Source organism: Pseudoliparis swirei, chromosome 16 (genome assembly GCF_029220125.1).
Source record: "Pseudoliparis swirei isolate HS2019 ecotype Mariana Trench chromosome 16, NWPU_hadal_v1, whole genome shotgun sequence".
Classification (NCBI taxonomy): Eukaryota; Metazoa; Chordata; class Actinopteri; order Perciformes; family Liparidae; genus Pseudoliparis; species Pseudoliparis swirei.
Genome location: NC_079403.1, coordinates 12,875,204 through 12,900,760, shown reverse-complemented (window position 1 = coordinate 12,900,760; position 25,557 = coordinate 12,875,204). Strand labels below are relative to the sequence as shown.

Sequence of the window (25,557 nt, the reverse complement as noted above, 5' to 3'; positions counted from 1 at the left end):
TGGTTAGGAAAGGGCTCACAGGGCAAGCTGGACTCAGACTAAACCATTTCAACGGTTCCGTTGAGTGTTTTTTGCATTTCTCCCCGGAACCGTTGAGAAGGACTCTGCAAAATATGTTTATAGTAAAGGGAGTCGAGCTTATGACCTCCCTTTTCTTCAACTAAGTTACGAAGTAAAAAGAAGAAGAAAAAAAAGCTGATGAGATTTTTTTCTTCTCCTTTCCAGTTCAAAACGATGTTTTTGAAGAATGTCCTTGGAAAATATAAGGCGACCAGTATCAAAGCAAAGGGACACTTTAATACACTAATCTACACAGTTGGAACTAAACTGTATGATTTTCACCCAGTTGTCCTTTTACTTGTCTGACTCTTAATATATATATATATATTAAGAGTCAGAATAAACCAAAATAGTTAATAAGATTCACTTTGTCGTACTTTAGCAATTTAATTTCGACTTACAGTTATATAATGTAAAGTTCAGGGCGCCAAGTCGGACCTGCGGTCCATAAGGAAATTGCTATATGGCACTATCTTATAATAAAACAATGATATGAAAACTTTTAGATAATTTTGAAGACTTCAGATGTTGTTTTTACTGTCGGGGAAAGAACAGAGGTCAGTTTCTGGCTCTCACGTGTTTAGTAGCTTTAGATGGGCGGAATCAAACCAATATTGGGATTTGCTGAGTGGCTCGACACAGCCCTGTTTCACAAACATGACTGAAATAATTATAATGCATTCCTCTTCTTCTTTTGAATAATATTGTAGGCCTGCCGGATGCCGACCAGGTGACTGGAGGACAGTTCTTTGTTTCACAGAAAGGATCATCTGATAAAATGTAAGAATAAAAGACCTAAGGGGTACATAATATTATAAAAAATAACAGAAACCTTCCAGCAACAGTTTTCTGATGTTTTGTTGTTTGTTGTCCCCTCATTTGGTTAATTAATATTGCAGTATTTGTCTGTAAAGTGCAGTAGTCCAGACTGCAAGAACCTACTTGCAACACAGGCCTTTAAAAAAAAGTTTTCCAATTTGTTTTAATTGTTTTATCCTTAATTAAAATAACTGGTATTTTGTGATTGACTGTGGCCTTTGATTTCGACGGACTTGGGAGCAAAATAAACACGTGGCATCGGAAATACAGTTTGAAGGAGCATATTCGTGTTAATAGGGTAAATTCACATTTAGGTACATCTTTAAACATCATGTTGAAATACAGGGGACACTGCACAAGAAGAAGAACTGCATCACTGCCTTGAATGAAACTCACAGCATTTCTTTACGCAGCACAAACACGTGCATGGTTGGTTTGCTCAAATCCGGATTATGGTATCGCATATGTAGCAGCACACTAACTGTGCTGTACATTTGAAGGTCGTTTCTCTTTTTGATCCCTCTTCAGTGAAGAGCTCCTACATCCGTCACCCCCCACCCCCACCACCACCCCCTATTTGCATACAGTCTCCTCTCGGTTCTCCCACGCACTTGGTGTCCATGCACCTGCTTTTCTATCCCCACTCCGACACTCCCGTCCGAATCTCGCGCGTCCTCGCCAAACGCAGCGCGTCCGTCCGGCTGCTCCTGCTTCAGCTGCGGCCTTCGTCCGGACACCTCCCGGAGCAGACATGCTCGGTGCTTTGGTCCTCGCGCTCCTTTCATTGCCTCCCACTGGTCATCGCCCGTGTGCGGCAGCTCTTCTTCAGGATCCCAGGGACGCACCGTGGTTCATGGGCTGCGTGGAGGCCAGCGGCAGCCTCGATACAACCGAAGGTGCCCGTGATCTTGACCCGGTAACCTGCTCGGTTCGCTGCTTGGATGAAGGGTAAGTTAGGGGGAAACAGGGAAAGGACACGTTGAATCAGTTGCATTTAGTCCAAAGTCGGTTTGTGTAAAATTGCGAAAGTCCACTCTATGTTATTATTTAATGACTCATGTTGGGACCAGCTCTTTCTCAATTGTGATAATATTGTAGAGTGATCTCCAGTATATATTCAAACGTAGTATTTTATTCACTAAAATTCAGTCAAGCTGTATGTAGCCTTTTTTGCAGCATATGTTCTGATTCTGAAATACTACTGGATAATAACATTTAATTACAAACACCAGACCATGCACTTTAAAAAAAATTTGAGGACCTGATGAACAAAAGAATTGGAAAAATTAGAAAATAATTCTTCAATAACCAAAAAAGCCTCTTTACAATACAATGTGTGCTTTGGTCTCTGTGCTCAGTCAGAGATAACTCAGCCCAGTATTTTCTTTGTTTTTGTTTGCAATAGCGCATACATTGCTTATTGCTGAAAAAGAGTTGCATGCATGGACCCTCTTTCTAAAACAGAAGTGTAACACACATGCATACTGAGCTTGGCGTCAGTGTGTGGCGATGAGCTGGAAGTACTCAGACAGTATTTCATTAACTTTCAGTATACTTGATGTTGAAGGTACTGGGTTGCAGCGTTGACCTCAGAGTCTTGTTACTGTGGCAACCAGCAACATGGTTTCGTGGCCAGTGAGTGTTTCCACACGTCTTCCAATGGAGGGACAAAGGATGTTGGAGAAAGACAAAGGTGAGACAGACTGCAGCCTTTTCCTTTGTCTTTCAGTGTCCAACCACGGCTTCTCTGTCTCATGTCTCCATCCACAAGATGGAGGATTCCCATGTCCTTTCTGCCATCACGTTTAGTCCGAGTGAAGCATGCATGTCATAGTCCCTGCAGCTTTTTGTGTTGGACTAGTGCTGGATACGTTTACTGTGAATCTTTTCTTCTTTTTTGCTTCAGTGTCCTCGACTTGCCTGTTGGAGGTGAGCAGGGAAGTGTGGCTCTGTACAGAACTGAAGGACCATTTCTGCACAGCGTCCGTCTGTCTGCGGCTCCAGACAGAGTTCAGGCTGGGAAGACTTTTGTCATGGAGGTTTCTGGAAACCTGGCCGGACGCCCCGACCAGCCCACAGGTCAGCTGCTACTTCACACAAGTTCTCTGAAATACGACTCTTCAAGTTACACACATGACTCCTGTGTTATAAATACTGCCTGACTTGGTAAAGAGGCTCGTTTTGATAAATATGTTTCCCCCTTGACTGACAAGTGAAAATGCTTTTTTTAATTTTTAGTTTATATTGTCTGTTGTCTAGAATTGTGTAAAAAAATAAATAATTATCTGTCAATTATAGTTTTTGCTTGAATGAATTGTAAAATATTAAATGATGTTATTTATAAATATAGTAATTATATTTGATTATGTATCATTATAATTTATTATAATTTCAATTATTAGAGAAAGAGCCATGCTCAGGTTTGCTCCGACTGTAGACACAATTTTAGAAAGAAAGCATTTGTGTTGTCAGTATTAATGTATTTATTTATTTTAACTTTTAAAGGTGAAATAAGTTTTTTAATAAATGACAAGGAAATGAACTAGAAACCAGCTCCATGACGCAGAGTCTTTTAGTGGAAAAAACATGTTCCATAATTGTTTGTTTACAACTTCAGATGTAATGTGGACACACATTATCAACAGTAATTCATTCATATACAGGACTGTCTCAGAAAATTAGAATATTGTGATGAAGTTCTTTATTTTCTGTAATGCAATTAAAAAAACAAAAATGTCATGCATTCTGGATTCATTACAAATCAACTGAAATATTGCAAGCCTTTTATTTTTTTTTATATTGCTGATTATGGCTTACAGCTTAAGAAAACTCAAATATCCTATCTCATAAATATTATATTTCCTCAGACCAAGTAAAAAAAGGATATTAAACAAATCAGCTGAGTGTCTAATTAACTCAGAAACACCTGCAGGTGTTTCTGAGTTAATTAGACAATTCAAGTGATTTGTTTAATACTTTTTTACTTGGTCTGAGGAAATATTCTAATATTTAGAGATAGGATATTTGAGTTTTCTTAAACTGTAAGCCATAATCAGCAATATTAAAAGAATAAAAGGCTTGCAATATTTCAGTTGATTTGTAATGAATCCAGAATGCATGACATTTTTGTTTTTTTAATTGCATTACAGAAAATAAAGAACTTTATCACAATATTCTAATTTTCTGAGACAGTCCTGTATATATATATATATATATAATATATTTTTTAATTATTTAAATTATGTAATTCTAAATATGAAAATGTTATAGGAATAACCGCTCGATATGTATACTTCTAAAATAATGCTAATGTTTGAGAAAATATTTTATTATTATAGTGTGCTGACCAATGTATAATTCAGAATGTGATTGTTAATACGTTTTAATGTGAAAGAATATATTTACGTTCAGAGAAAAATAATATCAGTGTATTTATATAATGCTTTAATAAAAAACACACACACATATATATATATATATACAATATATATACTATATATTTGTAGCATGTATTAATGTTTCCATTTCCCTGTATTCTTTAGGGATTCTGGGTCTGGAAGGGCAGGACTTCTCTTATGTCACTGTTGAGTTTCAGGAAATGACCCCTAAAGGTCAAAGTTCACATCATGTCAATGTGTTGGATGACGGCTCCTTTGTTGTGTCATCTGATTGGATTTTGAACACTCCAGGAAAATATGAACTCAGTAGGTTAACTTGAACAGCCACATTTAGTCAAATGGTAAAAAATGAATCAATGAAAAATCTGTATTTTTATGTATCATTTCTCTCATTTTCTGTTCAGACGTCAGTGTGTCCAACCCCCTCTCAACAGCCTCCTCCACCCTCCACCTCTCCGTCTTGCAGCCCTCGGCAGACGGCTTGGTGGTCTCTGTGCTTTATGGACCCCTGAGTGTCCCCTCCTGCATCCCTTTCCCACAGAAGGGCTGCAGCGGTGTGGCTGTGGAGGCAGCACACCTGGGTGAGCCTGTCACGCTGCAGGCAGCACTTGGCAACGGTCCGGCAGGGGAGTTATTTTGGTGGACTACTCACAAGAAAAAAGAGAAAAACAGGGAGAGTGTTGAGACAGTTTGCCTTCCCGACTCAGACTGTTTGATCAGCACAGTGGTAAGTCAAAGAAGCACTGCTATGCAACTCAAAATAAATATTGTTTTTTTAATTGACCACAAAAAACGTTTAACATTTACCAAAATGGAACAATATAGTCCAATCTAATTGAGGCAATTTTGGCACATTGATCAATGACAACTAATAGCTGTTAAAATGTTTCTAAATTACAATAAATCAAAGCCTGCTTGGGTTTACAGCCTGGCCTCTTTGTACATTTCTTATACCAAAGATTATATCAATAACATGCTATTATTTACTTTTAAAGTCTATCATCTTTATCATCAAGTCTATATTTTCTTTAAAAACAACAACAACAACAACAACAACTACAACACATGATTGGTTCAACAGGACTGTAAATAATCCTATTCACTAGTGGATTATAAACACGTAGAATGTAGGTTTGGTAGTAATAATTCAGTTAAAATATGCATTTAATTTTAATTATAAAAATATATGATAGCTCTGTGGTCACAACAATCAATGTAATGTAGCAGATTTGGGGTGAAACTAACATAAACTATGGTCTGACAACACAAGCAAAACCCTCAATAACAGCCAACATTAATAAGAATTAAACAATAAACATTTATCAAGATTTACCGACACAGATTTTATAATTAACCTTACTTATTTAAGAGGGGTCAAGGGTCAACACATATAATGTGAACAGTCCACATAACTATCATAACTAATCAATAATGTCAGCATTTATTTAGTGAATTCTTCTTCTTTTTATTTCACAATTCTTTTAGCCTCTTACTCAAAGAGAAAGCGATACAACAAAATCCTGATGTTCATGTTTCTTCGATATTAATTGTAAACCAACAACTAACAAGGAGGGTGTGGGAACCAAGACTGTTGAGTTATAGAGATATTGTTCTCAATTGGATACTTGATGATTATAGGGATTTAAGATGATGAAAATGTATTTTCGGTAATTAAAAAGTCTAATGAATAAAAAAAAGCATAATTATAAATGCCCTCCAGAACTGGATCTTGAACACAGAGGGAGTTCACATGGTGTCAGTGAACGCCTCCAGTGCCTACGGATGGACACAGGAGACGATACACATTGGGAGTTATCTGCTTTCATTCTGAGAATATCATCCACATTGATTAAATAATGATGCTCGTCATATTTTGAATGTGTCTTATTGTAAACAAATCCCATAAAAAGATCAAAACCAATCAATTTTTTTCTGTCTCTCCTCACTTTCGGACTTCCGCAGCCTGTCTGGAAAACAAACTGAAGGGCCCATGCTCATTGTTTAGAAACGATGGGGCTCATTGGTGTGGTTTCAACAGCTTTTGGATAACAATTGAGCTCTAAGGCACAACAATCATAGGAATCAATTCATTGTTGTTTTGGTCTTTTCATACGATTTGTTGACAATAAGAGAAATATGAAATATAATAAATTTGTCCTTTAATCTGTATAATGTGTCTTTGTGTTCATGTCGTCTATGTCCAAAACGTGCACATGTGTGTGTGCTTGCAGGTAGTCGTGCCTCTTGACGTCTCTGACCTCGGAGGTAGTGTATCCGGGAATCAGCTGACTTCTCGATGTGCCCTGAGGTCTTCTGGGAGTTGGAAGTCAGCCGTTTCAACACACACAGAATTCAACCTGGAGGTTGTCGGCCCTGCCAGCCGAATGGTGTCGGGAGTTATTTGGACTTTCAGTTTGGATAATAGTGCTGGGATGAGCAGGAGAACTGAGGAGTGGAACGTGAACGTGTCCCTTACAACAGCAGGCCGTTATAAAGTGTCCGTCAAGGCCTTCAACCCAATCAGCTGGGCCTCATTCTGCACACACATCCTTGTTCAGGAACCAGTTGGAGAGTTATTATTGAATGTTCCCAGCGTGCTCATGACAAATCGTAAACATCCCGTTTCATTTAGCGTCACAGCGGGGTCAAATGTGACCGTGTCTCTGCTGGTGAATGCAACGTTGCTGTACAGCAACAGCAGCTACGCTACAGGAGAGGAGGCCATGGTGGTTTTGAATTTCGACCACACCGGGACAGTTGTGGTTGAGCTTCAAGCGGAAAACCGAGTGTCTTCTCAGAATAAAAGGGTGAGAGTTTCTGTTGAGGGAAACAGGAAGTCGTCACCACAAGTTAGGATTAATCCAACGTGGCAAGCACCGATCAGTCGAAGTCCTGTTCACGACCTGGCTGACAATGGTGAGAACGTGTTTTTAATGAACAGTAAAAACCTCTGTTATGCATTTTATTTATAAGTGGGATTTTCTTTTCTTGTAAATATTAAGTAAATTATTGTTTTTATATTTAATCAATGTCCAAACATATTTTATACTTAATTGTGAAAAAGTTCTCAAATTAATTCATTTGATTTTTTTATTTTATTTTTAAAAAATTGTATTAGTGTTCAGAATCTCACATACACATATTTCAAATGTTCAGATTCTATGTATAAAGAGAATTAAAAAAAAATAAAAACCCATCGTAACAAAACTATAAACAAAGCAGGGAGAAATCATTTTCCATAGAGTAAAGAAATACAGTCAGGCCATTTATCTGTGACATAGTTGCACCACTTTTGCCAGTGCTTAAGAAATGTTTCCATTCTTGGGTTTCATTCTATTTTTCATGTGGCATCATCCAATGTAATCTTTTTTTCAAATTTTATTCAATTCACGGTATTATACTTTTATCTGAGTATTTTCTAGCTTTGGTTCTTCATTTTTAAAAATCTGTCAAAGAAAATTAAAGTTTTAACATCCTCAAGAATGCTGACGCTGTCTTCTGACCTGCTTTCTGTTTCTTTTCTATCATTATGACTTTCACTTAATATCTTTGAAACAAGCAAAGTTTGATTTCAATTCAGATTCTAGATTTATTTTTAGTTTAAAGCTTATCATTTAAATTGTGTTTTATATTATTTCTCGTTATTATCTAACTAAGATTTTCATTGTGGTCAGTGTTTTGGTTAATTTTGTATGAATATATAAAAAAGTTTAAGGAAAACTTAAGTAAAGAAGTAAAAATTAAATGCCAAAATATGGTTTATATTTGTACTCATGTGTCATTTTTGTCATCAAGTGTTAATTGTAAATATAAATGTTACAACAAATGTAATTCATATTTATATGTGTTCCAATATCTGTTTTGTCTCCTCACAGTGTGGATTTATGCAGCAACGCAAGCGTATCCCACAAATACAGATATAACCTTCCTGGCCGTGGCTGGATTAGCAGACCCTGTGGAGTTCCTCTGGCACTTTGGAGACTCAAAATCACAAAGAACCACTTCAAGAACCGTCACCAAGAGATACCACAAACCTGGCAGGTATGAGACACGGTTGAAGTCTTCAAAATATGACATACATGCTCCTTTGTCTCTTTACATGTGCATAGTTTAATTTTACTCATTTAATCAAACGTTTTTAGATAAACTGTTGACAAGAATAAATGGAAATACAGTGCACAGACAGTTCTTCCCTGAATAGTATTTTTGCCAGTTATTACAAGCAAGTATTTATAAGACTTAATCCCCTCTCTTCAATGTAGGTATGCTGTAGTTGTCGTCATGTCAAGTGGCCGGACCTCCCTTACCTCCGATGTGTTCCCGCTGGTAGTCCAGAGGTCAGTGAAGCTCAACCGGCTGGTCCACCGGCCGTCTGTCCTGCAGAACCAAACGGTGGCGGTGAGCTGCCGGCTCAATGTGGGTACTGACGTCACCTTCCTCTGGAGCTTTGGAGACGGCTCATCCAGGCTGGGACAGAGCACAGAGCAGCATGTCTTCCACAGGCAGGTTTCACTATCAGTGTTGATTTTAATTAGCTTTATGGAAGCTACGGTGAATTAAAATGTGGATGTTTCTAATACGGCTATATTATGTTATTTCTATATATGTTAGCTGATATACTGTACATAGTAAACAATTCCAGTGCAGAAATACCAAAGGTATGTTAGATTTAATTTAGAAATTTCTTTTTTTATAGGAGACATTGTTACCAGAGACTACTGGTCACAATTCATAAATGATACTAATTTGAAGGAGCCTTTTTGAAGATATTATGTGTTTGTGAGAAAAAGACTATTAGCCTATCATTATCGTATATCTTTTAACTCAAATACGCTGGTCAAGCTACAGTTTCTCATTATTTGTTATGGACCAATATATACTTTTAAACATGAATTTCAACTTCAGGTTAACTAAATGAAATATGTACATTTAGTGTGTTTGTGTTTTTGTGTGTGTTTTTCTCCCTGCAGGACAGGAGAGTTCAGAGTGGAAGTAACTGTGTCTAACCTGGTCAGTTCTGCCTCTCTAAGTAGTCACATCTTTGTTGTGGAAAGGCCTTGTCAGCCTCCCCCAGTGAAAAACATGGGGCCTCGAAAACTACAGGTACATTTTATCAGCAAAACTTTTACCTGTGTGTACTCTGGTAAAGTAGCTAAACAGGTAATTAAATTGCCACCCTCATTTTATGCATCTTCTCACTTCCAGGTGCGAAGACATGAGGTTATCCATCTGGGAGTGACCTATGAGACGGAAGTTGACTGTGACATTTCCGGAGGCCTTCATTACACCTGGGCCTTGTTTGACTCTGCAGGGTGGGTCTTCCCTTTGCCTCTTGTAGACACACACAGACAGAACCTCATGCTGCCCAGCCATCTCCTGCACTATGACACGTATACTGCCATCGCTAGGGTAAGTAGCGAACAAGAAGTCTCCCACATGGACCCTTAATCCTGGACCAGGGACTCGATATCCTGCTCCTAAATAGACAGAACTGAGACTCCAATCGCCATTGCTGTGCAGGTGCAGGTGGCGAGCAGTGTGGTGTACAGTAACTACAGTGTGAGAGTGCAGGTGATACCGAGCCCTCCTGTTGCCTTCATCCAGGGCGGCACCAACATCTTCATTAACAACCGCAACAACACCGTGGTAACCCTGGACGGGCAGAGATCTTACGACCCAGACTTCCCCATGAACCCAGTCAGGTGCAGAACGAGTGTAATGTAAGCAGGGTTGTAAGGTACCACTCAAATATGCATTCAATCTTAACACTGTTTCTGATTTTATTTGATTCTCAGCTTCAGCTGGACGTGTAAACCAGTCAGCACCATTGCCAGCTCTTGTTTCCTCCATGATGTTCCCACTTCGTCCCCTGTGCTTGTATTTCCTGCTAGTTTCCTAAAACAAAACTTTGACCAGTTCCAGTTCTCGTTCAACATCCACAGCGGCAATCGTTCAGCTTCATCAGAAATCTTCCTCACATTAACACCAAATGTGATTGGGTGAGCGTTATACAAAATATATAAATTATTACGGGCCGATACAATTTGGATGCTATGAAGTAAATATAATTTTAGGAATCTTTGCCAGCATCAAACAGTGTACTGTAACTTGATACGTCTTATGACTGCTGCCATGTCTCTGACCCAGGAAGGTGTCAGTTTACTGCCCTCAGTGCCAGGGAGAGCAGGTGAACTGGCATCAGCCTTTCTCTGTCAGCGCCGTGTGTGAAGGCTGTGATATTTCTCCAAAATACATCCAGTACACCTGGAGCCTGTACCGGGTCAATGCATCATCCAAGCCTGTCATAGAAGGTAAAAAAATGAAGAAAAGATGACTGCATTTGGAAATGTGCAGTACATTATTTTGTTTTCAAGAAAATAAATCACTTTAACTCTATTATTTTCTATTCTAGTGCCATTTTGTTACACGGTGGACCTCAGTGCTCCATCTACCATCATGGAGGGTCCTGCCACTTCCCCTCAGACTCCTGGGACTTCCACCCAGCCTCCACCTGCTGGAGGTGCTTCACAGTTCCCCTATACGGTCGATACCTCCGCTCCTGCCTCTGAAACTATGGCTGGTGTGTGATTGAATACGACCGGCTTGTTTGCTTCCTAAGTGGTTGCCTCTATAAAAACAGATCTTGCGGAGACCTGCATACTGAAATAGAATATAACACGATGTCATTAAACTTGACTTCCCTCTTTTCCTCCTCACTCAGATTTGACAGAACCCGAGCCTTCGCCTATCTTCTCTCTCGTGGACACAGGAACAGAAGGATCAGGTAAGCTGTTGCTGCCATGGTGCTGATCGCTTTTACTGTTTAAAATAATGTAACAGCTTTTCCTCTTGATGTCCAGGAGAGGAGCCCTTTCACCCCCCCCTGGGGGAGTTTGACCCTCCAAAGCCGTTGTACTCCTCCACTGAATACCTGCCACTTGCCTTAGACAACAGTGGCGTCCTATATTCAGACCACTTTCTCCAGGGTGAATTCCCAATTGATTCTGACTCCTCTGCCGACTGGGAGTTTTCTTTTCCTGTCTTGGAGACCGGTGACTTGGGAGCTCAACAAGGTGAGCGCATAAATATTTTCTGTAAAGCTTCTTAGACCTGGCAGTCACACAACATCAATCAAAATCTAATTATTATTTAATTTGGTCTTAGAATGATCAAATTAAAGGGTTTTTCAATTATTCTGGCCGACTTGACCTATCCTCAAGTACTGTACTGAAGGACAATTCTGACATACTTGTATAGTGTATTTTCTACACCATTATATTTGATCGCTGAAGTAATATAGTTACTTCGCAGATTCATTGTAAAAATAAATATTTCCCTGGAGGAAATTCACAAGCTACCCATCCAGCACAGCAGTATATAAAGTAATTGAAATTAGCGCCACGTATACCAACAACAACATTCAAGTGATTTGTACAATAATGCTTCAATAATTATAATCAAATAATTGTATATATGATTGTGAAAAAATACTTTTACTTTTACATGGAAAAGTATTTCAACACTGTGGTATTGGTTTTATTAAGTGAAAGATGCGACTACGCAAACAAACCAAAAAGAATGAATTGTCCCGCCCTAGAGATCCAACACGGCTACTAAAGGGGGAGGGAGCTGTCAATCAAGCTCAGTCTGGCATGCCCACCACAGGAGAGGGGTCTAATCAGGCACAATAGAAAACACCTGTGGGTGTACAAATGGGTGTTGAGGGTCTTGAAACCTGCATCTATTATGTTTTGGTAATTTGGGGCAGCGGAAACAAACTGTAAACACAACACTGACTTATAAAGTTAATATAGCTAACTTGCTACGAAACAATTCCATTAGCACCTTTTTATATGTACATGTACTTTTCATCATCTCACGTTAGCCCAATTGTATTGTGCATTGAAGTTGATCCTATGACATATTCAGATTATGGTGTTCCCTTGATGAGCGCAGAGGAAGGAGACCCAGGTGTTTCAGCAGGAAGACCCACAGGTGAAGTACAGATATGTTAATAACTATTAGTGTGGGAGGTTGTGTGTTAATCACATGCATGTTATTCCCAGGTGTGGATGGTGAGAGCTTCAGTGCAGGAGATGATTCATTTCAGGACCCAGTATTACGTGATGACGAGGGGAATAATCTGATGGATTCCAGACCATCTGTTGTGATCCAGGAGCCAGTTTTACTCGATTTACCCAGAGACCCCGTAGACAGAGGCCTTTTTGAGTCCTACACTGACACGGGTACATTATTCAGGACACTCACAGACACAGATTTCCTCTCTCTCTCACCACCATCTCAGTTTTTAGAAATCTTTCTCTCTCTTTCCATCTTCCCAGGCATTTCCTCCCCTTTGCTCCGCTTCAGGCCATTTAGTCTGTTTCCTGGGAGCAGATACATGTTGCAGATCACTGCCAGTAAGTTTCACAACCACAAACTGAAATTTTTGCCAAAATGCAATGTGCATCGTGACAGAAGCCGCGTTTTCTTATTCGTCCTCACATTTGCTTCAGTGCTTTTACATTTGTATCTACTTTTTAGAGTAAAATCTAATAACTCCATTTTTAATTGTTATAATTGTCTTGTAAAAGTGATGCACAATAATAGATGTTTGTTCTTCTGGATTGGTGACCACAGTGGTGTCTAAACTTAAAATGATAATTACATGTGCTCATTGTGCTGTGAACATTGAATGGATGGATATTGATGCTAATGGGACTTCTGCCCTTTTCAACCCAGAATCTCATCACGGTGTTCTGGGCCGGACTCAGCTCTTCTTAAAAACCAACCCTGCTCCAAAAGGTGTGACGTGCCAGGTGCAACCAGTCAAAGGGAGGGAGTTGTATACACACTTCAGCATCTTCTGTAGCTCAGGGAAAGAGGTATTCACTGTCTCATAAACTAAACTCACACTCTCATTATATTACTTATTTGACCCTGCATAGTTTACTAAATGTGTATAATTTAAGGTCCTTTGAATTTATTTTTTTGTTCAGGAAAACAATTAAGACAAATCTGACACTGCATATATAATTTAATTTTGTTTAATTATAATATAATTTCCTTTTTTGATATTAGGATTCACTTATTATTGTCTCCCTTTCTTTTCGCATGAATCCACATACACAGAAAAAAGCAACTTGACAAACAAATGTGTTTCGCTCCAACTTTGATTTATTGACACTCTTCCATGCATGCCAACCCTCACATGTGTGTGCTGCAGGACTTACTGTACGAGTACAGTGTTGGTGTCGGAGACGGACCTCCTAGGACACTGTATAAGGGTACAGACTTCCTGTACTACTTTAGCCTTCCTTCTGGTGACCCCAATGATGACCATAAAGGTAAACTCATAGTCACACACTTAATGATACCTTTTGTAGTACACAAGGATGCATTATCATGAAAACGTATTGCTGAGAGTTCCTTTTTCATTCATTGAGTGATTGATATTTCTTCCTGTAGTTACTATTTACACAGAGATCAGAAGCAGCATGTATGGGGCGGCCTCTAAACCTTGTCCTGTCACCGTCCGAGTCCAACCGAGCTTCTTCAGAGACGCCTCTTCTTCCCCTCTTGATCCTGACCTGGAGCTGTAAGAATCACCATGCCATCACATCAAGTCAGGATTATGGTTATGTGTAGGTTGGAGGATATTGTTAAAGGGGTTCTTTGGATATATTATACATTACAGTACAAGGTATATTAGTTTTTGCAGAACATAGATACTCTTTTGAGTTGTCACAAGAATTTTACAGTACATCTTAATAACTTACTGTCTTACTATTTACACAGTATATTGCTGTGTCAGTCATATCTCTTTCTCCCCAGTTCGGAGTCAGGCCTGAGGAACCTCTCAGCTCTGGTGCGACTTGGAAACAGTGTGGAGATTCGTAACTACGTCAGTCTTCTCTCCAGCATCCTCAACAGACTCAGCCTCGACACTAAGGCCGACACACGCGCACAGGAACGCACGCGCAACGTGCTCATTTGCACGGTGTGTGAGCTTGAGAGCAGTGGACAGGTACACACACACACACACACACACACACACACACACACAGACCTCTACTAAACCTCAAGATGAATACAACCACAGTTTTTGATTTCAACAAATCAATCCTCTCTACTCTCTTTTCCCGTTGGTCAGTCACAGTTAGATTTCTGTATACCTTTCAAACGTTTTTGAGCAATTTACTAACATTTAAATCTAGGTATCAATGGTGGACAATATCTGCATTCTGAAAAACCTTTTAGAAGTCCCAAGTCAGGTAGGTGGAAGGTTTGTTGACTTTCATTGACAAAGGGACACTGATAAATACATGCTGAAAGATGATTTTTTTCTTCTTCATACAACTCTAAATCCTATTTAGGTGACATTAGCGAGTGCAAGACGAGTGGCGGTCCACGTTCAGGTCATCTCAGAACAGTTTTCCAGTGCTCCAGTCTGGTACTCTCAAAAGACCCTCAACACCCTGGTGGCTCTGCTCTCACGCAGCCTGCAGGCTGCTCTCACTAGTAATGACTTCACACCTGAAATGTCCACCAGTGCTGACATTAAACAGGCATTAGAGTCCGACCCACATGATGAAATACAAGACTCACCCAGTGGTATTTACATGGACCAAGGATTACCGATTTCAACAAAGCAGGCGCTGCAGCTTGTAGCTGATATTCTCCAGACTGCTTCAGACCTGATGCTGGTGAGAGAAGACAAACATGTTCTTGTTCATAACTTCTCATGAACTGGCATGTTATTATATTTGTACCTCCATTTATCCCTCACATGTCACGTTTTTCTCCCCCCAGAAGTACATCTTGTCCCATGAGGCCCATGAGCACAGAGTCAGCTCTGGTCTTATCGCCTTATATGTCGCATACCTCAACCAAACCTCCACAGTCCTCACCAGTGGCTCAACCATCTACTACATGTCCGACTCCCTGATCCAGCTTCTGGTTGTTCATCGCAGTAGAGAGACTAAAAGCCGACTGCATCGGCTGTGTGTGCTCGGCGTGCTGACCGAGCTCACCCACAGCCCTTACACCTGGACCCACTATCCTGAAACGGTGAGACTGGCATGATAAGATGACATAGTGTATAAACAGCAAGGCATTGTTCTCATTTTCCTCCGCTGATTTCCAGCTGAGTGGACCAGTGGTTGACCTCAGTTTTTACAAGTGCAGCTCCAAGAGAAAGATCCCTGTTCGCTCCCTCATTCAACCAATAAACATCGAGATGCAACAACCACAAAGAAACGTACGACACTATTTATTCTTTTCTGCTCTCCAAGTTGAGTCCATATGCACCATATCAAGACAGTAGAGCAACTTGTTCAGTGAGAGGGCGTGACCATGTGATCACATCCATTCTGCAGAAGAGCTCTGAGCCTGGGTATGTCCTCCTACGCAGCCAGATCAACTACCACACATTCAACATTACCCAGGAGCACTTGCGGCAGGCCATCCAGCTGAGTGTGGTGTTCACGCAGCCGCTCAACAAGGTGTTTCCCATCATGCTGCTCTTCAGGTAGACTTGTGGTCACATGGATTAGGTGTTATACTCATTATCATATGATAGTTTGAGCAACACAATAACACAATGTGGTACTTTTGATTAGTTTTTTGGAGTAAAAGGCAAGAATGTGACACAAAACCAAATCAAGAGTCTTTGTTGTGACAGGATGTTTGAGAGGCCGACTCCCAGCATGCACCATCTGCGCAAGATTCACCACTGGGAGAGCAACGCCACACGGTTCACTCTGCCTCCATCCTACCTCAGTGGTAAGTAATGTCTTGATTCCATCGTTCAGTTTCCATCTCTGTCCCTTCTCCCCCTCCTGGTCTTTCCATTTGTTAAATTAATGGTGTTCTGATCATATTATAGAGCAATCAAAGAGTCATTCACTACTTGATACCAATAACAAATGATGCTGATTATAGACTAATTATTCTTATTGTTACATTTCCTTTTTACTCCCACTGTTTCCATCTGGTTTGATACCAATCGTTCTAGAGAGAATCTATCAAACTCATTATACACATTAAGGCTTTTCTTTGTTAAATACCATTTTGAAACAGAATAAACAGGGCTTTAGCAAGTTGTTAAACAAATGTCAAAATGTATGTGTCACATAATGTGAGCTTTAAGTCAGACTACTTATTACGGGACTTTGTATTTATTTATTTTCAAAGTGACCTGTATACATCGTGAGCCAATGCCACATATCATGATTATCACATTCTAGTTTAAGCTAATTTGCAATGCTATTGCTAGATAGGGTCCAAGAAACTCAACAAGAAAATACATATATGACACAATAAAACAATGAGCAGGTAATAACTGACTAACATTAATTTATCAATGTTAATAATCATAAGATTAAAAGCCTATTTGCTGTGTTTTTGTGCCTGGAAAAAGATGATTAGTTGATTAATAAGTGTCTATAATTTCAATTGTACTATTTCCAGCTGGAATTTATATAGTACTCTACTCATCCATCTAATACTTACATGTTTTGAAGATTCTAATGTACTCTATGTACTTTTCAAAAATCTGAATAGCCAATATCCTTACATTTCTAGCTGCAGGGGTTGGCCACCTGGCATTGCTGAATGCTGATTTTGGGAAAGCCCCCAGACACAAGCACCTAAGTAAACAAGTCCACTACAGTCTCACAGTGGACAGCAGCCTGTGTTTGTCCTGGGACGGCCACCAGGGGGCCTGGACTCACCTCGGCTGCGGCACGCAGCAAGCAGATGCAGCTACTGCAGTCAACTGCAGGTAAGAAAGGGATGAAGTGTGTGTGGGCATGAACACGTAAGACCTTCACAGGCGGGAGACACACACACATGTCAGAAGTAGCTGAGCATTACCATAAATGAATCACTTCTTGCTTGTCTGTGCTCACTGTTTGTCTCAGCTGTCACCAGTTGAGGCCGCTGACTGTGGTGCGGCAGCAGATCCAGAGCAGCCATGACACAAAAGATCTGGACCCGTTGCAAAGGTGACCTCACCTTCCTTAGATTCGGATGATCTATTTAACAAGAGAAAACAATATCTCTTGGTTACTAATACTGCAGCAGTAATTTGGACCTTGGACGTTGGAGCACATGGTCCAGTACCACACATATAGAATAATACTCATTTAGGGATCAATTTGAAAAATGTAAAGAAAAATGCCAAATTAACCAGAGATAAAAGTTATTTGTATTTGAGAAGCAGACAATTGCTTCACCCGATCACCCTGTTCTCTCTCCCTCTCTGTGGCCTTAGTGTGTGCTGTAATCTGACTGTGCTGAGTGTGCTGGTGCTCTGCGTATGCCTGTACATCCCGGGGTTGGTGTTGTGTAAGAGAGCGGACGTTGTCTCTGAGACGACCCAGAGAGTACACTACCTTTCTGACAACTCTCCAGGTGACCCGTATCTCTATGCTGTTACAGTCCACACTGGCCTCTGCTCTGCAGCCTGCATGAGTGCAAAGGTGAGATAGTTGTTGGTTTATTTGAACCAGCAGCATTTGTCACATTGCTTTTAACTGCTCCTGGAAGTGGTTTCATGTTGATAAATCATAACGTAACCTGCATGCTTCGTAAAGGGCAACTTGCAGGTTGGATCTATTTACTCAATTTGGCAGAATTTAATTTTTTGGTGATGAGGTTTGGTGCATGGGTGGATTCACAGTAAGATGTTGTGCTACTAAAAGAGTAAATATGACATCCTCTTATGTATATCTGTCTGTGGGGTAAAACAGTGGAATATTTTAACTGATGACACCAAAGAAAGTAAAAATCTGGTGATATTCAAGAAAAAAATGTCAAGACATGACTCTGGAGAAGAATAGACGTAACAGTATTGATGAAGCATAATAAGTAACTGTAGCAGGACCGACGCCGCTACCCGTGGGTTTCCCCCACCCGCACCAAGGACCAGCCAGGCAGCAAAAGGTTTTGTTGATGAACATATTTATTTCTCAAAACACACACCGAGCAGACCGCCAAACATGCGCCTCTGCTCACTTCTCCCCTCCCTCCAGCTCTGCTGCCCTTTTATACAAGCAGCATCGGCTGCTGACTGATTGCCACTCAGGCCAGATTGGGGACAGCTGCCACAGTAACATTTAATGGGGAAAAGTTCTTGAATTTCTGGTTTGTTTGTTTTGTTTTTGTTTTATGTATATATGTATGTCTGTGTATATATGAGTATGTATGTATATGTGTATGTGTTTACTATATATATACACATATATGGTTCTTTGAAATAAGTTTTTTTTTTTAAATCATAGGTTAGGGTACTTATAAGCTAGATAGCTTCAGCCTTGACCCTTTCGGTCAGCCACTTTCTTCTTTTGTTTAATTCTGATTGTTGTATATTTTGCTGATCGAAATAAACTAAACTCATATATTATCATATTTTTAGTGGAGGACTTATCCTAATTAACGTTATGTGTCGTAGGTTTTATCATGAATCTTTGATCTTCATCTAAGTAGATAAACACTACAAAGCTAAGATATCACACACAAAGTAATTGTTTATCTATACTAAAACAGATGTAAATCAGTAAGTCTAGCATGTGTGGCTAAATGTGAAGCCATAAATCACTCCGATAAATAATTACTGCCCGTAATGAACGCTGCGTGAATCTGTGCGGCACAATGTGCCGGACACACCATATGTGTGGTGTGATGTGTGTGTCAGCTGTATTCTCTCGCTCCGCTTCTCTCTCTTGCTGTGATGTTGGTTTGGCTGCTTCTCTGATCATGGCTGCTTTGAGACCCTGAATCTCAAGCTGAACCTCCCCCTGGCTGCTTCTCCTCTCTATCTCAGTGAGAGCGTTCCCTGTCACTCCTCCACTCCCCCCCTGAGCCCTCGTCCAATGGAGACACAGCAGCAATGGCACAAAAACCTGTTTCAACAGCAAGATGCAGTCCGACACGTCTTGCTCATTTTTCTCGCTATTTAAGTGTAAAAGACGTCACTCAAGAGGCGTATGAGAAGTCGAAATATCTTCAAGCATGCGTGGACAATGCACTTGTTTTAATTATATTTTTTAAGGATATTTTCTCATGAAAGTTTTTTAAATGACAACATCAATGGCCTGACTTGTAAACTGCAGTGTTATAAACATTTATTTATAAGACGCCTTTCAAGGCACTCAAGGTCGCCGTACAACACAATCTCTATTAAAGTGTGTATGGGTTTCCAGATTCGGATTAAACTAAGGTGTCCTTATAAAAATCAATTCCTGTCATGATGTGTTTGAGGAACCTTTTCTCTGTGTTTTTCAGGTTTACATAGTGCTGTATGGTGAAGATGGGTTCTCACAGACAAGTGAACTACAAGTCCCAGGATGTGCTCTGTTCAGGAGGAACTCTCAAGACACCTTTATATTAAGGTAATCCAAACATCTCTTACTTTCAACATGACAAAATAATAAGGTGTTCATTTTTCCCCCACATAAAATCAATACACTGAACGGCACACATTTACTACAATACTTAAAGTCACCTTACGTCTGGTTTGCCCATTCATAAACTCTTTAGTGCAGCAGACAGCCTGGGCTCAGTGTGGGGGGTTCACATCTGGCATGACAACTCTGGACCCTCCCCCAACTGGTACCTCAAACAAGTGGAGGTATCCGAGGTAACGGCACCCTGTTGAGTGTTTGTAAATGTGTTGTTTCTTCTGTGTGTGGCCTTTCACCATCAAGATGCTTTTCTGTCTGCTTGTAATGCAGGTGAGCAGCGGGCATGTGAAAGCACGCGATTGGCTCTTTGTGGGTCAGTGCTGGTTGGCTGTGAACAAAGCTGATGGCCGGGTGGAGAGAATGCTGCGAGTTTGCACTCGTGGAATCGGCTTCGCTAAGGTAGAGCGCTCAGCTACACATGTGAACACTCAGTTACAAAAAATGAAACATCTTTTAACTTCTTCTCCCATGTGGTCCTGGACCTCCACCTGTATACTTGCAGATGTTCCGTCTAAAGCTTTTTGACTACTTGGCCGACTACCACATCTGGATGTGTTTGTACAGCTGTCCCTGTCCGAACGCGTTCACACACACTCAGAGACTTAGCGTGAGCCTGCTGTTACTGTTGGGATACGCGTGTGTCAACACACTCATCATATCACAAATGAATAATCAGGTAAGTTAAAAAACAAAACCTCCAAGTTTAAAACATTACTCATGACAGTTTCAAGGCATCTTTCCCATAATGCTGTTGCTCCTCATCCCTTGTTTGCAGTTGCCATTCGAGCTGGGCATTATAGATCTGTCAGCTGTTTCTCTGACGACTGGAGTATTATGTGTGGTGGCAGCGTCGCCTGCAGCTGTGATTGTATCTCTCCTGTTCCGACTGCGTGAGGTCAAGCGGACGGGGTCAGTAGTCCAACTCACGGCGGGGAGACGGAGTGACAAGGACCCTTTTGGAGGTTTGTACTTAAGTGGAGTTATACACGTCATTTCTCTTCTTTCTGGACAATGATAATCATGCCCACCAAGATCACATCAAAATGTCAATGTTCCCAACAGTATGCTATCAATCTACATCTGTCCATTTATAATTTTACAAAATGAATCATGCTTTATCCATTATTTTACATTGACTCTTTATGCATTTTCTTCTTCTCTTTTCTTGTCTCCTCACACCCATTTCCCTTATTTCATCTTTTTTGTCTCGTGACAGATGCCCTTTCATTAAATGACAGTGTGCTCGAGCCCCATCTCTATTGGAGCGGGCTTCAGCAGTGGGCGCAGGACACCTGGAGGAAGAAACACCAGGTTACATCTCGTTCTCCTTCTCTCTCTCTTTCTCTCTCTCTCTCTCTCTCTGTCTTCCCCTGTCTGTCTTTGTTCTCACATGTTCCATGCCTATCTGACCCTTCCTCTTGTGTAGGGCCCAGACGTGCTGTCCGTGTCCACTACTATTCCGAAAAATAAAAGCACAGGCAATACCCCAGAAATCCAATCAGATGTCGTCACAAGAAAAGAGAACTCTCCCGAAGTGAAAAACGACATAAGGCCAACGCTTCAAAATGTGTTGCTGATTACTGAGAGGAATAATGTTGATCAAGCCCCCGGGGGAAAAGAGTTAGATCTTTTAAGTGAAAGCAGCAGGTTCCCTGGAACCCAGAGAGCTCTTTTGTCCGGTGTGAGGGATGTAGGTCATGCTATTCAGAAGGAAGAAGATCATCAAGGGAAGTTTTCATCGGACTGCACCTTTGAGGAAGAGTGCTATCACCAGGCAGCGGGGCCAGCACACAACACTGGCAGGCTAAAAGGGAGAGGACTGAGACTACTATCTCAGTGGTGTCACTATCTGGCCTGGACACTGTGTCTGCTGGGGTCCCTCTCCTGCCTCGTGCTGTCTGCACTGCTGGGACTGAGGTAGTAGATGTGCGATGGCATTACATTGATGTTTAGAAAGATGTATGAATGGTCAAGTGTGAAGCCAGTGGTGTGGATGATAGTTAATTTATGTATCACTAATATTTACTTTTTGTATGTATGTATGTATGTATATTTCGTATTTTAACTGTATGTCTCAGAGTCAAAACTATAACTGTGTTTTCTTGTGTCAGATTCAGCAGCAGCAAAGTCCTGCTGTGGATACACTCTCTTTTCTTCTCTCTCGTGTTTTGCATCTTCCTCATCCAGCCGGCCGTGGTAATCAAATTCCAGCCTTTTCTAAACTGTATTTCACATAAAGAAATATGTACACCTTATTCCTAAAGTAGAATTACATAGAAATGAAATGCAATTGACTCTTAACTACATTTAAGATTTTGATTTGTACATAAAAACACTATTTTCCTTTTCCAGATTATTTTAGTGGCAGTGAGTGTTTCCTTTTGGCTCAGGAAAAGATCTGACTTTCATAGCTTCTTCAGTATAAGAGAGATTGAGAAAGACTCTTCAACCCTGTGGAGCCACAGCGGTCCTCAGCAACCAGCAGAGCAGCTTGGGACATCTGCCTTTCCACAGGAAAGAAGCTCATACCTTGAAAAGGTGGGGGCCAGACTATTCTATTGTATTCTGTTCTCGTCTTTTAGTTTCTGTTAAAACATAAAGTGAATTGTCTCTGATTAACAGCTGCTTGGCGCTCGTCAGCGAGCCCGGTATCTCCGTCTTGTGCGCCCACCAACTCCAGCAGAGCTGAGGAGAACCCGTGGAAAGAAAAAAAGAGAGACACTCATCCATTACACTCTCAGGTGTGTGTGTGTGTGTGTGTGTGTGTGTGTGTGTGTGTGTGTGTGTGTGTGTGTGTGTGTGTGTGTGTGTGTGTGTGTGTGTGTGTGTGTGTGTGTTTTATCGTGTAGAAGTGCACCTGTTGGTATATGATTTAAAGCTGTGGAAGGAATTCTCTCCTCCCTCTTGTCATCCAGGGATTTATCCCTCTGTGGCTCCATGCTTCTCCTGATGCTGTGTATGAGTTATGGGGTCTCATTCACTGACCATTACCACCTCAATAAAGCTGTCAGAACACACTTTATAAGGTAACCTGCACACACATGCTGTCTCCATTTGTACTTATTGCTGTCCGACACAACAATCGTACTTTATCGTTCAACAGTGGCCATGATGACGCCTTTATGTCTGTACGTACGCATGAGCACTGGTGGAAGTGGGCACAGAGCAGTCTCCTTGCTTTACTGTACAAGAACGCATCATCCACAACTGAGGTACACTATAAATGTTCTGCAGTAGTTCACCACTCATTGCATGTTTCTAAAATACAATGAGAAGGATTCATCCATCCGATGCAATTCAATCAAAATATGAAAAGGATTTACCTTGAAACTAAAGAAATGTCCCTTTTGAAGGAAAGATCTTAATTAGTATTTTGTCCTGATGAAACCAAACCAAATGTTCTCCAACAGTCACACATCTTGATTGGAGAGCCAGTTCTGAGGAAGACGGAGGTGTCCAACTGGTTTCAGGGTCAGGTGGGTAACAAAAGGAGACGTGCCTCTACACCAGGTATCGTACTACTGATATAACCTCCATTCAAATGTTTACAAGTATACACCATCAAAAACTATGTTTAAACTATTCTGATTTTGCAGAGATTGAAAAAACAATTTGGTAATAGTTTTCCATAAAAACTAAAGAACATCATTGCATTTGCACTAACTCCCCCTAAGCTACAGAAACTGTGCAAATATAAAACAGACTCCGCCTCCGTAACGAAAAACAGGCTCCGCCTCCGTCACGAAAAACAAGCTCCGCCTCCGTCACGAAAAACAAGCTCCGCCTCCGTCACGGAAAACAGACTTCGCCTCCGTCACGAAAAACAAACTCCGCCCCCATCACGAAAAACAGGCTCCGCCTCCGTCACGGAAAATAGGCTCCGCCCCCGTCATAAAAACAAGCTCCGCCTCCGTCACGAAAAACAAGCTCCGCCTCCGTCACGGAAAACAGGCTCCGCCTCCGTCACGGAAAACAGGCTTTCCCCCCTCTCTCTCATTTTTTGGGTTGTGATTCATATCTTTGAATATTGTGATGATAAAGTTGTGCTTATCTTTTCCAGTTATACATTTCCAATCAATACATGTGTGCTTCAACACTTTCAGCAGGAAGTTTCCCTTTTGGATATGTTCAGATGTTTAAGCTACTTTCAGCCTATTTCAGCTGTTGGCAGCTATTTTCAGCTATGTTCAGCTTTAAAAATAATAATATTTCAGCTAATTTCAGACATTCAGCTATTTCCAGACATTTTCAGTTATTCATTTCATATTTCAGCTATTTTCAGACATTGTTTGCAATTTAGTTTTTATTTTTCAGCTTCAAGCTTTCAGATGTTAGCATTCCAACGCATTTTCAGCAGGAAATGCATTTTCTAGTTACATTTAGAGATGAATGATTTATTGTGCAGTGCGTTTATTAAAGCTGCCATTGTGTCACAGTTACGAGAAGCTTCATGTTTGATTTATGATTTGTTCTGACTGTGTCACTATGTGCTCTGACGGTCTATGACTACTCAGGTCTTAGTGCCTCCAAAGACATGCTGTCACCTGGGCTGCTACTTGGAACCACGTACTACAGTTGGCTTAGGCCACACCAAGTAAGAGACACAGGGCAGAAATGATTGATATTTTAGTTTTTCCTCATGAGATCTCTGCTGAAATGTTTTTCTGCCGTATCAAATTTCATGTGGGTAATATTGTCTCGTCATTATTCCGGTGTCCTCTGCAGGTCTGATGCTGCGTCAAAACTGAAGCTCCTGCATTCGGGTGGCTGGCTTTGCAGACAGACTGTGTCGGTCCAGTTCACCTTGTTTAGTCCCGCCCCCAACTTGTTCACCAGCGTGACCATGCTCTCAGAGCAGAGCCCCACCGGCGTCCTGCTGCCCTCTGCCAAAGTCCACTCAGTTACACTGTTTCACACTCCTGCTGTGCGGGACTATGCTGTCATGGTGTGCCAGGTAAAATGCTACATTGCCTTTTTTTAATCTTTGAAAGCAACAAGTCTTCAACACCATCATAAAGACCCTAAACTGAGGGGAAAAGCACAATTTAAAGATACAAATGTTCACAACAAAATATTTTTGATTGAGTTGCTTTTTAAAAGACAAACAAATACAACATTGCACTGAATAACACTAACATTGGATTAACACTGTTCACAAAATCTCATTAGATTTTAGGTCAGTCTTTGTCAAAGGCCTTAAAGCTAGGGTCGGTCATCTTGAGAAAATAGCAAGAGTACGCGAGATTTTTTTAAGGAGCCAACTGAAAAAGTTCCAAAGCCACTGCCCCAAAATTATCATAATGAACAGAAACAACCAACATGCTCATTGTTAGTTATCACTGCTCACGCATCTAGCAGCATGTGTAAGACTGCACAGTGCATAGCATGTACATTATTGTGATTATTTTATCTTTTTTGTCAGAGCATTTCATTTACTGATTGCTGTTGGGACATAATGAGAATTTCCACAAACCTCATGTATGTTCTTCCTTCCCTCCAGCTCCTCTTCCTCATCTTGTCCCTGCTGCATCTCTGTAATCAAGTGTACGTTATAGGGCAGCAAGGGCTGATGGGATACTGGAGGACACCTTTTAACTATCTAGAAGTGAGTCGTCCACATATGTATAAACACACACATTTAATATTATATAAAAAAATATGAATATCAACATTATAATTACAAAAAATATTAAAAGACTTCCACACAGCCTAAAAATATCGTTGGCACATGAAAACCTGCACAGCCACACAGACATACTCGGCCACACACCAATGCAAATAAGATCACAATGCCCTAGCTTAAAGGGTAAAGT

At 40.7% G+C, this 25,557-nt stretch overlaps 1 protein-coding gene across 1 annotated transcript in view; it reads left to right on the top strand.

The window, feature by feature from the left end:
* Positions 1-25,557, top strand: part of LOC130206649 (polycystic kidney disease 1 like 1) — a 28,746-nt gene that overhangs the window by 137 nt on the left and 3,052 nt on the right. Inside the window, exons 2-46 of the mRNA XM_056434703.1 lie at positions 1,408-1,637; positions 1,709-1,827; positions 2,447-2,572; positions 2,786-2,958; positions 4,682-4,858; positions 8,153-8,318; positions 8,540-8,779; positions 9,248-9,380; positions 9,483-9,686; positions 9,798-9,979; positions 10,073-10,276; positions 10,425-10,588; positions 10,690-10,857; positions 10,999-11,061; positions 11,138-11,350; positions 12,344-12,523; positions 12,620-12,697; positions 13,020-13,162; positions 13,504-13,624; positions 13,746-13,875; positions 14,112-14,304; positions 14,654-14,983; positions 15,090-15,347; positions 15,424-15,537; positions 15,659-15,807; positions 15,961-16,061; positions 16,863-17,061; positions 17,201-17,284; positions 17,554-17,761; positions 19,566-19,672; positions 19,821-19,920; positions 20,015-20,143; positions 20,247-20,420; positions 20,520-20,706; positions 20,961-21,055; positions 21,171-21,661; positions 21,856-21,940; positions 22,097-22,282; positions 22,367-22,485; positions 22,660-22,770; positions 22,848-22,956; positions 23,155-23,220; positions 24,259-24,338; positions 24,470-24,698; positions 25,245-25,349. Of these exons, the coding sequence (XP_056290678.1) occupies positions 1,408-1,637; positions 1,709-1,827; positions 2,447-2,572; positions 2,786-2,958; positions 4,682-4,858; positions 8,153-8,318; positions 8,540-8,779; positions 9,248-9,380; positions 9,483-9,686; positions 9,798-9,979; positions 10,073-10,276; positions 10,425-10,588; positions 10,690-10,857; positions 10,999-11,061; positions 11,138-11,350; positions 12,344-12,523; positions 12,620-12,697; positions 13,020-13,162; positions 13,504-13,624; positions 13,746-13,875; positions 14,112-14,304; positions 14,654-14,983; positions 15,090-15,347; positions 15,424-15,537; positions 15,659-15,807; positions 15,961-16,061; positions 16,863-17,061; positions 17,201-17,284; positions 17,554-17,761; positions 19,566-19,672; positions 19,821-19,920; positions 20,015-20,143; positions 20,247-20,420; positions 20,520-20,706; positions 20,961-21,055; positions 21,171-21,661; positions 21,856-21,940; positions 22,097-22,282; positions 22,367-22,485; positions 22,660-22,770; positions 22,848-22,956; positions 23,155-23,220; positions 24,259-24,338; positions 24,470-24,698; positions 25,245-25,349 (7,223 nt within the window). The remainder of the gene's footprint in view (positions 1-1,407; positions 1,638-1,708; positions 1,828-2,446; positions 2,573-2,785; positions 2,959-4,681; positions 4,859-8,152; positions 8,319-8,539; positions 8,780-9,247; positions 9,381-9,482; positions 9,687-9,797; positions 9,980-10,072; positions 10,277-10,424; positions 10,589-10,689; positions 10,858-10,998; positions 11,062-11,137; positions 11,351-12,343; positions 12,524-12,619; positions 12,698-13,019; positions 13,163-13,503; positions 13,625-13,745; positions 13,876-14,111; positions 14,305-14,653; positions 14,984-15,089; positions 15,348-15,423; positions 15,538-15,658; positions 15,808-15,960; positions 16,062-16,862; positions 17,062-17,200; positions 17,285-17,553; positions 17,762-19,565; positions 19,673-19,820; positions 19,921-20,014; positions 20,144-20,246; positions 20,421-20,519; positions 20,707-20,960; positions 21,056-21,170; positions 21,662-21,855; positions 21,941-22,096; positions 22,283-22,366; positions 22,486-22,659; positions 22,771-22,847; positions 22,957-23,154; positions 23,221-24,258; positions 24,339-24,469; positions 24,699-25,244; positions 25,350-25,557) is intronic.